Below are 13,537 nucleotides of genomic sequence, written 5' to 3' on the forward strand. Positions count from 1 at the left end.
TAGTGTATAATGGCATATAATGTTAGCAACTACTAGATCAAGTTTAGTAGATGAGAACTAAAGTGTCTGTCCTCAGGAGGTCTGGTTCTTCCTGGGAGAAAGGCTCTAGGAAGGCTTTTCTGACTCCTATAGATCAATCTTTGTATGTATGAATCCAGTATTTGTGGATAAGGAAGAGGGGAAAAGGAGGTTGTCTTTTCTGAAATAACTTTCAGTGATTTCCCCCCCCCCGCCTCCCCCCCTTCCTCTCTCTCTCTTTACTGGTCTCAGAGCAGCTGTAGTGTATTTGGACACAGTGGAAAATGGTCTTTAACACTATTCTCTAAATTAATGCACTCAAGAATTAGAAAAGCATGTGGAGTCATAAAAAAACTACTATATTATCTGACACTTAGTATGTATAGAAGCATTTTTAAAGCTTTTTATGTGGAACCTGTTTGCTGTCTATTTTTTTTTTTAAAAAAAACAAACTCAAAGCTATTTCAAAATTGCTTCTTTCAGTTCAGATCAACAAGTCTCCTTATTTTATACTGCACCTTTTTCCAACTGCTACTTAGTGAAAAGGTACCCATATTTTCCCTAACAGTGATACGGAATGAACACCTGCCAATTTATGGCTGGAACAGTACTGCCATGCAAATAAGTTATTAACATAACTACTCACTGTGCTCTAGAACTTCTCAGGAATACCCATTCCCATTTTGTGGTACAGTTTGGAGAAGGAAAATGAAAAAAGAAAAAAGGTCTGGCTATTGATTCATAAGTCAGTGGACACTGGGATATTACCTGCTTTGTGAAAGTTTCTGGGATAACTTAATCCAGATTTTTCATCCTTCAGAATGGATAGTAGTATTTCAAAAGATGTTTGTGGTCCTTTCAGGCTTATGCTGCATGTTGTTGCTTCCAGCTGATGTGTCTAGAAGATGCTTTTATAGATGGCCTCTTTTCTCACATGTTACAAAACAGCCCCTCTGTATTGCTTACGCCCTGTGAACTTGAAGGGTTTACCTGCGTGTTCCTCTTGTGTCTTGTCTTTGGATCAGTGTTCGTTCTTTGTTACTAACAATTCACTTCTGTATAGAGCATTTTTCTGGTGTTCAGCTAACTCTTGAAAGCATGGTACCTCTCTTGTCATCTTCCCCCCTTTGAGCACAGAATAAAAACAATTGTTTACTATGTCCAAAGGCACAAGACAAAATACTGTCAGGCTTCTACAGTCATTTTTGAGGTTAATTTTACACTTGAGAAGACCTGTTCAGGAACTGGAAACAACCTAATCGGTGTCTTTTTTTTTTTTTTTTTTTTTGGAGGGGGGTGTGTGTGGTTTTCTTTGTTGTTGTTTGCTTGTTTTTTAAACTCAGTTCTACCATTTCTTATTATTTCTCTGGATGGGGATCCTGGTCCAATCAAAATATTTGGCCAACTGTGCTTTGGTTCCTGGTGGGTTAGCCACACTGCTGTTGTGGCAAGCTGTCACTTCTGCAGAAGGTCTCTCAGGCTGCTTTATCAGTTAGGATAAACTCCCATTCTCCCCAGCCTCCAAAGAATTTGTCAGCCTGGCATCAAAGCACCACAGAACACTTAGCAGAGGTTTGTCATTGCCAGATGAGGAAATTAAGATAATTTGTCAAAACCAAAAAAATACAACTGAAAAAGGAATAGGATTAAACTAAACTGTTAGACCAAAAAGTACTAATTAAGCAGATCATTCAAAATATTCTGATATTGGCCTCAAAAACTGCAAGTCTTGTTTCCCTTGTGTGGTTGCTAGTGTGTCTTCCGTGAAGGGGGGGGAGGGGGGAGAAATTGCCTTCAGAATTTGAATTGCCGAAAATATTTAAACATTCTTTCTCTGGCTAAACATTCTTTCTCTGGCAGTAGGTGCTATGCAACTAATATTTTTTCAAAATCACAGTTAAATTAAGATAAAATTATTCTGAGGTTCAAACAGATGAGTTTAATGAACATGTTACTTTGCCTTATTGAAAGACAGGTAGTTTGTGCCCTTGCTGGGATGCAGCATCTTGAATAAGGTGTAATGGAAAAGTTTTATCAGTTTGGAAGAAAAAAAAAAGTAGTTTCCTCAAATTGCTTTCTAGCATCTTTTGTAGCATGTTTAGTACTTTCATTCTTCCCTCTTTTACAGTTTTTTCACTTATAGGCAGAAGTAGGATTCGTTGGAATTAGCCGTGGGTTAATCTAATCTACAGAAGGACAGCAAACTGCTCAGATTGTCATAATGGTATATTTTTATTTACACTCAGTTTGAGAACCGTGACATTATTTAACAACTTAGGCTATTTCATCTCTAATTATAAATTGTGATACCATTGTCTTCAAACTTGTGCTCACATGGTCAGAGCCAAATGTCCTGTTCACAGACTAGGAGAGCTGTGTAGATGTCTTCTCTCTGCTGCACCCGATGGCAATATGGGAGCCAGCAAATACACCGGTGCAGGGCAAGTACCTTAGATTTAATGTTTGCTATTGAACAGAGCTGAAATACTTAACTGGCTTTTTTCTGCTGCTGTCTAAACAAACATTTAGAATAACCTTGTTTAAGAAGTTACCTCTACTTGGCTTTTTTTTTTTAAGGTGACTTTCTGAACATTTACTAAGCCACAAAATTCTGTAACTAACGCACAGTTTTGCTAGTACTAATAAAACCTTTACTAGTATCCCTGACCTTAGTGGGGCTGGAAACAAAATTTACAGTATTGATGGAATATTCTTTTAAAAAAATTGACATTTCTAATTGGACAATATCATAATTAAGACTTGGATGCAGGGAGTGAACAATACTTAAGTTGATTTTCTTTTTTTTTTTTTGAAGCTGATGTGTCAGAAATGTGCGCTGACTCAGAGTAACTCTGAATCATCCTATCAGCATGTGGAGGAGTGATTTATATGCCATACCATGCAGAACTGTAGAATCAAGTCCCTCTTTTTGTTTCGTGAAACCTAAGAACATGGCTTTGAAGTTTTAAGTATTTAAATTTATGAAACATCCCAGCCACTCTACTAATGGATGATGGGTCTGTGGCATGCCTGCCTTAGGAAAGCAGTACAGTGAATCTTGAAGTAAGTGTAGACTAAGAAGTGATAGAAATGTCGTAAGGCAGATTTGACCTAAATTTGTTACTCTTGAGGTGCAAAGGGTACTCGAGAGTAATAAATCTTGTCAGCTGTGGTTTAATATTGGCTTTCTCCTCCCACAAGGCAGAAGAAATGCTGCTGTTGGAATAGCCGTAGGGTCTCCATCTTCAGCAAAGAAAGAAGCAGTGGTCGGTTATATGACCTTTTGTAATTATCTGTCGTTTTTTTCTTTCAAAAAATAGGCCAAGGGAAGCATGCTGTTCGTCACTCAACCTGCGCTGCTGTGTCTACGTTACATTTGGACAAGTATTGTTTGCAACACAGATGGATAAGAATAAAAATAAAAGTCTGTGCCTAGGCTGTGGTCTAGACGTGGCAAGGTGAATAGGAAAGGCAAAATTTGACAAAGAGGATTGACTGTACCTGAAACGTGCATATTGAGACCAGAAACTCTGAATATGCGAGGAAGTGTTTAAATTTCCATTAAATGTCTTGATCTGTGGCCCAGTGAGGGCATTTGCACTTCATATCTGAAAAGTTTCAGTTGAAAGTTTCTGACTTTTCTGTTTTGGGTTTGTTTGGGGTTTTTTCCTTTCCTTTGTTCTGCTGTTAAACTAATGAACACTGCAAAGTTTAAATCTGGCTCTTCGCTTTTATCCATGTGTCTGTAAGGGATTAAGGATTCAGGAAAGCAGAGTTTTATTGCGGGAGCTGTGACAGTTCCTAAGACTCTGGGCAAGCAGACACTCATTTATTGCTTTCTCCTCGCCTCTCCCACCAGCGTGTGGAAACATCACTGGGAAAAGGGGATGGGACTTGAAAGGATGTATTTGTTTATCTCATAATATCTAGTTTTAACTCAAAGCAAGTTTAAACACAGAAACATAAAATCGTAACAGGAGAGAAAGTAATGAGAATTACAGATACTCTGCTTCCAGATATCCCATAGCATTGCTAAATTTTTGCCTCTTGACTTTAGGGCTGGCAGCTTCTCCTGCCTAAATAACTGCTGTGGTGGTTGTACCAAGGTTAACTTTGGAACAGGTTTCTCAATTTCTCACAGAAATCTTACTTCAAAATTCAACAGCCACGAGTGGGACTCCTCAGTGTCTCCATGTGCCTGGACTTCACCTTCTTTCAAGTCCACTTAAGTACTACCTTGTAAGAAATAGTTTGTCTGAGCTGAAGTACCGCTTCTGAAGCACAAATGCTTCTCCTTGGGAACAAAGCAGATTATGGTAACAAACTTATGCATGGAGGGAGAATTTCCCACATACACCTGTATTCTGTAGGTAGGCATATTTAGAGCTGCACAACAAACACCTTAATAAGTGTAGACTGAGATTAAAGGTCTTCCTGAAGAATTAGACTTGGTTTTGGGCTGCAAAGTGAAGCGTACCCTTCCAAAGACTTTCAGTAATGATGATAACGTATTAGAAAACTAAATGCTTTCCCTCTGTTTCTGATGTGTCTAAATGTTATGTCTGTTTTACGCAAAAACTTACTTTAAAAGGTGGGGAAATGGAAGATTCGTATTGGCAAATTTTAACTTTCCTAATGCTAAGGATTTGTACACGATTAAACACTTGCAGGGGTCCATAGCTCATGTATTTGCTTTAAGAGTACCTTAAGAATCTGCTTCTTTGAATTGCTTGTGAACGTGTACAGTGTTTAAGATCTTTTAACCTCCCAAGACTCCCACTGTCTTGTTAGTGTTACCTAGTTCATCTTTTCCCGTGAATCTTTGTGGTGAATATGGTTTGCAGACTGTAGAAAGGTAGGAGGTCTTTGGCTTACAAGCTTGTAACTGAAAACAGCTCTATTCTGAAAGTGCTTTGATATATTTAGTGTGAGCATAAGAGGCAAGACTCCTTAAGTACCCTAATGGAAAACTTCTTTAAAAAGATGTTTTCTCATGTACAGTTAAGTAAAAATTGAGCTTCTAAAGCTACTTCTGAAATAGCTGGAAATATGGAAGGCTGGTCTGCAGTAGCTAAGGTCTGTTGTATGCCTCTTGCTTTTTCTGCAGTTTGCTTTACAGGGATAGTGTATTGCCACTCAAAACTGCCATTCATTGATTTGAGGGGCCAATATTATATGAAGTTGAAACAGGTTTGTAGGTTTTTGGAACAACTGACGCTACGTGCCTAGCGTGACCTTCTTGCTTTAGGTGGAGCCTGAGCTGGGCCAGAAGAGGAGAGCAGGAACGGGAACTGTTGGACAGAGAACTGCTAGGGCAAAAAACCATCAGCTGGATGCATTAATTTTCTCCACCACTGTTTTGATGGTAGGATGGTATGCTAATAATAAGCTATTCTGACAATTTGGGAAGACTTGAAGTGTCAGCAGTCTAGTTTATTTGACCTACTGATGCCTGCTGCTTTCTTTTTAACTCACTTCTTATCATAGCTATTAAGAATAATCAAGAGCAGGTAGCCTTGTAGAGATGAGACTCTTGACCTGTGTTACAGGTCATTACAACCAGGTCCCTTTTGTCTATCGTGCACTAGACTTTATACCCTCACTTGCTAGGCTGTTTAATCCTCCTTCCAGGAAGGTACAGAACCATTGCTGGGGGTCTGGACGTGTGAGTTACCACTGTCTTAGTAGCAATAAAGGAGATTAGTAGAGGAAAAAACACGGAAGGGGGAGTTGGGATATCTAATGTTGCTCACTCCTGCAGCTTCTTCAGAAATGTTGTCAGTTACTGTGTATGTGTACATACACGGTTTATATTGTGCAGGACTATTCTTTCCAGTTTTCTATTATTTAAAAAAAGGATTATAATCTTCCAGAAAGAAAACGCTTAGGGCCTCTTCTGGTTTCTGTGTGCAGTTTGTTAGAATATCAAAGCAAAATTAAAGGGGATAGACAAACTGAGATTCAGTATGGATTGAAGGAAGGCTGGCTGGGGACATAAGATGAGGGACTGAGTGTGTGGGGAGAGAGAATAGGGTTAAAGATGGAGAGTGGAGTACTTGAGGGTGAGGAGAATAAAGGAGAGAAGCAAGTAGGGAACAGAATAAAATGATGGGGGGAGCAGAATAATAATGGGAGAGGGTATGGAGGAAGGGGAAGACTCTACATTTATGTCTTGGGATAAGGAAGGGGTGTTCTTGTATGTAGGAGGACGTACCAGAGAAGAGGAGAAGTGACAGGTTGATTCTGCAGCCAAAATGCTGGTTCACTTCCCTAAAGTGTCTGGACCGTAAGCAAGACCTGACTTGCTTTTTAAAAAAGTTGAGTCGTGTTTTAAAGCAAGCTTGTGACTTTATGGATCTGACTGATTTTGATTACTCACTTGCAGTATTCTGTTTCATCTTAGACTGTAGCCTCAAGAGATGTGAGCAGGGGTGGGAATATTATGAAACAAAGTAATTTGATTATTTGGGGTGGGGTGGGAGGGTGGCAGCTTTGTTTTAACTTAGCAAATTGTTTAAAAGCACAGACAGATGAAAAGGAGAGAGCTAATCTAGTTAAGAATAGCCACTATGTTTTTTGATATTGATTTCTTTTTTCACTCCGTTGTCTTTTAACCTTGTTTTCTTACAATTTTAGAAAAACCATCTTGTGCTATACTGAACAAATAGAGGATATGGATAAATAGCTTCCTTTAAATAAGTGATTTAACGTCTCTTTTAACTTACTGCTAATTTTTTTTTTTACATTCTTCGATTTCTCTTAATTTTCATTGAAATAAAAACTGTTAGGGTATGAATTTTCTGCCTTTTAGCCTAAAATGATTGCATTTTACATGCTTGTTATGTCATCTGTTTACAATACATCTAATGCTAAAAGATTTATTTTTAGCTGGCTAAGTAAAATAGCTAGTTGCTAGAGTTGTTGTCATAGCAGCAATCTTAACAGATAGGCTGATCCTATTTAGCTTTTGCAGCCAAAGAGCGACCGTTAGGCAACAGTTTGACAGTTCTGCAGTATTTTTCTAAAGATGGAAATTGTGCTGGTGGTGGTGAATTTTTTTGGTCTTTCTTTAAAATATTTCTTTCTGTAGGTGTGTGGATTTTGATTCAATTGATCTATTTTCATCTAACAGAACTTAGGAGAACTTTGAATACACAACATGTGAGATTCAGGATTTAAGTCTTAATTTGTAGAAGCTTGAAAATAAATTACACTGTGCGGCATATTGCAAGCTTCTTGGTTGATTTTTTTTTTTTTTTTTTAAACAGCCATAAGTATTCTGAAAGAAAAATGCTAGACTAGAGAACAGGATCATGCATCATTTACTCAGCACTGATTTTAAATTGTGGCAGACTGGGCAAATATTACTGAAGAACTTCAGGGGTTATTTTTGATGAAATGCACTGCTTGGGTTAGATGATAGCTTAGTATTTTAGTAATTCTGATTCTTATTTTTTAATATGAAGAAAAAAAGGTGCTTCTATATTGACAAGCAAAGGAACAGTATTTTCAGATTAGTCTGTAAAATAAGGCGTACCTCTGTAAGTGATCTCTGTAGCTTTGAGCTGTTACAGAAGTTCACTTACTCTTAAACATATGTCTGAATGCAGTTGCTGTTGTCCGAGATGAAAAGTGAATTTACTGTGAGGAATTTCTCCTGTCTGTATCTTCCAATCAGATGGTATTGGACCTGAATTGTTTTCGGTGTTGTTGAGCAAAAGACTTATCCCTCAAACTCTCTTAAGAGTCTCTTACTAGACAGTAGTTTTTCAAAAGGTATGTTGAAGTACCTGAGTTTAATGCTAATAGAAGGTTTTGGGTGTTGTTGACTTAAAGAGTGCTTCAAATATGATTGAGAGTCAAAAGGTCTACTTAAACTTCTAATTGCCCTTTTTTTTTTTCTCCAGGCCTACTTGTTAAAATGTATTGTTATAGGGATGCAAACCATCACGTTAGGCTTACATGCTTATTAATTTCCCATGAATCATGGTAACTTTCATCACATACCTCCCCGTTCCGGGTCGCTCTGGGGAATAGTCAGCACATCGCTTTCCAAACTTGATTCAAAGCCAGTCTGAGAGTGGCAAAAGTGACTTCTGTAACTCTGACTGGTATGGATTTGATGTTGCACCACTATTTCGTGGGCTGGTATAAAGAAGTCTAATGAATGAGTCTGGCAGAATCTCCCAGCAGAGAAATGAAATGCCATATACCCACAAACATTTTAATGTTCAAGTTATATTACAGCTTTTGAGTGGATCGAGGAACTTGGTGCTGTGTAACAGCAGAGTTCTTGCTGTGGTCCCATCACCCAAAACTCCTGCCTCTTCACCCCTTTTACCTCTCTGCTGGGCATCTGCTTCCTCTGAGCTCTGATGTTCATCTCTGTCTACTCCATCTCCTCCCATCCCCCCAAATTTACTAACTTGACAAAGATTAGTTTTAGTCTAGCTTCAACTTCCAGGTTAGCAAGCTGAACCAGCTTAGCAAAGGGCTGTTGAGCAGCAAAGCCCATTGCTTCAAGGTAGGGACTGCGCGTGGGGGGCGATTCTGAAGAACTGAGCAAGAACAGGTGCATCGAGACCTTACTCCCCTGGTAATCAGCATCTGTGCTGCTGTAAATGTTAAGCCCGTGCTGCGCTAGCCATAGTGCCCAAAGGTTTTGCACCAGCAATGAATGTTTGCGTGGCTCATAGAGGGCTGGATGGAGGAACTGACACAGGTTAATCTGGGGGGGAGCGGCAGGCTCATTTCAAACACATCCATCTCCCAGATTGAGCATGTGGCTGCGATGGCTGCGTAGGTCGTTCTGCTGGTACCTGGTTGGTATTGGAATAGAAACGCACAGGTGGAGTGAGGGAGTGGTAGGACTGGGTATTCTGGCAGCAGTACCTTCTTACCCTGGCTTGAAACGTTCACTAAACCGCAGGCTGAGCGTTGTAAATGCGTTGACTATCGTCTGCTCTTAGATGACACCTGTTCTCTATCAAGATTTGGAAATGTATTGGACGAATGGAAGAGTTTTCTCCGTTAATACGTCTAATTGGTGTTTTTGTCACATGAGGGCAGAACTCCTGTTTCCCCTGATGGTCTGCAACACCGAGTTGCAGGCACCGAGTAAAAGGGAAAGCTAGCAGTTACATCTACGCCCGCTTAGCTGGATTTGGAGATATGTTTCTGTCACTCATATTCTGTGTTTCTCTATTTCAGGCAAAGTCGTGCATTTGTCATATGTGTGGTGCCCACCTGAACAGACTCCACTCTTGCCTCTACTGTGTCTTCTTTGGCTGTTTTACAAAGAAACATATTCACGAGCACGCAAAGACAAAGCGACACAATTTAGGTAAGCTGTCATCCTGATATACTCACTGGTGCTTTTTAACTCGCTGTATTATCCCTGTCAATTCCAGGCCAGTAAGCTGACATTTTCTTGTAGCTACCTCATTAGATGGGAAGATCAATTTTATTTGTATTTTGGGTTAGTTTAGTGGCATTATTTTAAACTTGGTGCTTAAGCTTCCACTGCATCACCGATAAGTTTTTGTTCACAACTTAAAATTTGAATTATTACTGTTTAGTATCTTAGTATTTATGAACTAATGTCATATATAGGGAAAAATAATAAAAATGTGTGTAGACAGATTTTTTTTTTTCCTAAGTGTGAAAAATGGTGGGTTTAGTGCCTTGAACTAAGGCATTTATTCAGTTAACTTTTTTCAGGCGATCATGTTCACTTTTTTTGTTCTTGTTAAGGAAAAAAACATCATTCCTATTACAATAAAGACTACTCAAGTGACAATCAGAATTATTTAAACTTTTAAAGTTTTGGGTTTTTTTTTTTTTCTGTCTTGGCTTCTTGTTTCCAGTGGGATCAATAACCTAAGTAATAAGAAGACAGTTTAACTAATACGGAGTACCTTTCCCTCAAGTGCCTCAAAAACATTGGTAAAATGCCAAGAAGTTCTTCTATTCTGTCAGCTTTGGTGCTACATAATGTTCAAAGCCAAAAGCATTCGGTTTTGTTTTAAATTACCTATTGCTTACAGTTTAGAACATTTTAGAATTATAATGCAAAATCCTGATTATTTTATATTAAAATTCTGGTTGTGTCAAAATGGATGTATACAATTTTGCTTGGTGTAAAACACAATTTTTCTTCAAATGAAAATACATTCTTGGTGGAATGATACAAAACAGGAAAAAAGGCATTATTTCATGGAATAAATTTTCTCTTGACCAGTATGGCCACCATTTTCATTTAATTTACCCTAAGTGCTTATGGAACAAACTGTCTTTATTTTCCATGAAGACAAAGATGCTTCAGAAGGCCAACAGTGCTGTGTACTCCTGTGCTTAAAAAACTGGTGTGTAAGTTTACTATTTATGGAAAAGATTATTTAAAACAGCAAATCACTATAGTTGCTTCCTCCATAGTGATGGAGTTTAAGTTTGTAAATGCCTTGGAAAAATAGAATACTGGAAAATAGTACTGAATAGCCATAATGTTTATGAAGTTGCTAGCCTTTGAGATTGACGTGATCATAATTCTCGATGTCAAGGTAGGCAGCAATATTCAGTATAAACTGAAGCACAGATAGCTGTACTTTAAATGATAAGTTCAGGAGAAAAAAAATGAAGTGTACTAGTATGAGAAGACATCTGAAACTCGTAAGCGCTGATAAGGCCACATCTGGAATCCTGCGTCCAGTTCTGGGCTACCTAATAAGAGAGAGATTGGAGCTACTGGAGAGAGTCTAGCAAAGAGCCACCAAGATGGGGAGGTACTGGAACACCTCTTTTGAGGAAAGGCTGAGGGCACTGCGACTGTTTAGCTTGCAGGAGAGATGGCTCAGGGGGATCTCATCAGTGTGTACAAGTATCTGAAAGGACGGTTAAAAAAAGTAGAGCCAGGCTCTTTTCAGTGGTGTCCAGTGACTGTACAAGAGGCAGTGAGCACAAAATGAAACACAGGAGGTTCTGTCTGATCATCAGGGAACACATTTTTCCTGTGAGGGTGACCAAGAACTGGAACAGGTTGCCCTGAGAGGCTGTGGAGTGTCTATCCTTGGGGATATTCAAAAGCTGCCTGGACGTGGTCCTGGGCAACCTGCTCTAGATGGCCCTGCTTGAGCAGGAGGGTTGGACAAGGAGACCTCCAGAGGTCCCAGTCAACCTCAACCGTTCTTTGAAAATTGAAAAAAGAAACAACCCCATATGACAATTTTTTATTGCTCTTTGCAGGGTGTAATCTCAGAGTTCTTGAAGTCAATGCATTAGGTGAAATTATTTGGGACTCTTTACCAACGCAGAAGTACAAATTACTCTAGGTAAACTCTGTCTAAGGATTTCTGGTGAAGTGTATATATGTATGAAAAAACCTTTTGTGCCAATATAAGTTTATGGTCAGGTTTAAGGTTTAAAAAAATACAGTGCTAAATTGAGACTGTAGACAGTATTTGCCTGTTTATCTGTAAACACTGTAATATTTTTACCATTAACTTACCATATGTACAGAGAACCTTTCAAAAGAGCTTTATAATTGCACATGTTGTGAGCTGCTGTTTTATCTACGTCTTTGGGAAGCCTGAATTCTTTAAGTTATTTTTTGTGCAAGGTAGAATTTGCTGGTGTCTGCTGTAGTGAAATATCTTCCGCTTCCTTAAAGGAAAAATAAAACTGGATGGAGGGAGGAGCTTTGAAGATGCACTCTTGCTTTAAGATTGTTGTAGTTATTGTCATGGTACTAGACAATTAAGAGCGTGTCAGATAAGGTACTTGCCGAAAGGAATAGCCTTTAGATAAAAAGGGCAAGAGTTGATTATACAAGCCAAGATACAGAATACAGTATTGTATCATCCCAAAGAGTATTCTTTTGCAGTTAAATGTAATGTACTCAGTGCACAAATACATATAATGTGAAGATTGTACAACTGACTGCTTGATTTCTAGTTTTGGAGATTCCTTTTTTCTTTTTTAATGTATGTTTTGGTGTTTAATTTCCAGCTGCATGTGAAATGAGCTGTAAAAATATTTTTGTAGTTTTGCTGGTGCTTTTAGTTGCTTTCGCTGCTGCAATTTTCGTTGGGGAAATAACATCTGACAGGCAAAAACGAGTTAAGTGCTTTGAAATTTCAAAACGAACAGCAATTATTTTAAAACATTTGGTGACTTTTTGCTGAGCCAACATCAGTCTCCATGGAGACTAGCAGGAACTGCACACTTAATCACAGTTCTAAGAAATATCATAGATTTCAGCTGTAACAGCTGTCTGAGCACTGGAAGCGATGTTTTTGCAGCTAACTGCTATATGTTTCAGGAGGTTTCAGGATCATAGTCCAGAGTGTTCTTAAAATACATCCCTTGTTATCTCTGCTTCCCTGAGCAATATAAATTAGACACTCACACTCTGACCTTATAGTGATACTTGTGCTCTTGCATCTGCTTGCCTACTCAGTGTATATTAATAATACTGTACTTATTTTAATATATTCCTTGAGTTGTGGATGTGGGTGACGGGTAGGGGAAGTAAGATCCAGCTATATGAGCTTCTTTTTTTACTCTCTGCATTGCACAGCCTCTGTTAGTTGATCACCATGGTAGGCTGATATTTCCACGGGGTTGGGAATCTTTAATGCAATGTAAAATATTTATACAGGTGTGAAAACCTTTAGAAAGAGGTAGATATGACTGACCTTTCCAGGACTTTGAAGACTTGGGACAATTCAAACTAGCCTTTTCCTATTCTGTTTCAGTGCTGTTTTCTTACTGTGTAGGCATCCCTCACCCCCCCCCCCCCCTCCAATCCATGAAAATCATGTCAGTTATAAACACCTATGGGTATGTCCTAGGACTGCTCAGAGGTGATCTGTGTCAAATTATGTAGTATGCGAAGGAGTTGTCAGGAGCAGATAAGGCAGGGCTCTCTGTCCATACCCTCCTTGAGAATTGTAAGGTACTTAGTCAAAGTCACTGTAATAGACATCTGATTATAGATGCTACAGATCTGAAATCCAGCAGCCTAAACAAAGTGGTATCTTAAGTCTGTGGACGTTGTTACTTCAGGAAATACTTTCTGCTGTTGCAATTTTAATAATACAGAATCCTTGATTTTTCCTTTTTTCTTCTTCACCCCATTTCATAAAACATGTTTTGCTTTTCTGAAGTGGTTGTACTGGCTGAAGCTGTATCATAAATATCCAGCCTTCTGCCTGGTAGTGGTCAACAGAGGTAGCTTAGAGAATAGGCAGCAGTATAGTAATTAAGCATTTTTTCCCTTGTTGTACTCTTCCTTTTTGTACTACTCACCTCTTCAAAAACTTTCTGAACAGGAGACTGCTTCTAGGTGCTTATGTTCCAGTAGCTGCCAGTAGCCTGTCCCGTGTTAAAGCCTGGTTGCTTGCTGGCACCCACAACATGCAAAGGCAACGAGTTCCACGGTTTTTCTAAGCCATATGAAAAATGCACGTCTTTCTGGTTTGCTTTATAATGGATCTTGTAACTTTGCTCTTTATTTCTTTTG

General features: G+C 38.8%; 1 protein-coding gene across 5 annotated transcripts in view; it reads left to right on the forward strand.

Moving 5' to 3' along the window:
- The window catches only part of USP22 (ubiquitin specific peptidase 22), a 111,655-nt gene that overhangs the window by 32,760 nt on the left and 65,358 nt on the right, over positions 1-13,537 (forward strand). For all 5 annotated transcript variants that reach the window (XR_012676134.1, XR_012676133.1, XR_012676132.1 and 2 more), the window contains exon 2: positions 9,229-9,361. Coding sequence is in view for 2 of the 5 variants with exons in the window: in XM_075165389.1 (XP_075021490.1) it covers positions 9,229-9,361 (133 nt within the window). In the remaining 3 variants the exon portion in view is untranslated. The remainder of the gene's footprint in view (positions 1-9,228; positions 9,362-13,537) is intronic.

This window comes from Calonectris borealis, chromosome 16 (genome assembly GCF_964195595.1).
Source record: "Calonectris borealis chromosome 16, bCalBor7.hap1.2, whole genome shotgun sequence".
Lineage (NCBI taxonomy): Eukaryota > Metazoa > Chordata > Aves > Procellariiformes > Procellariidae > Calonectris > Calonectris borealis.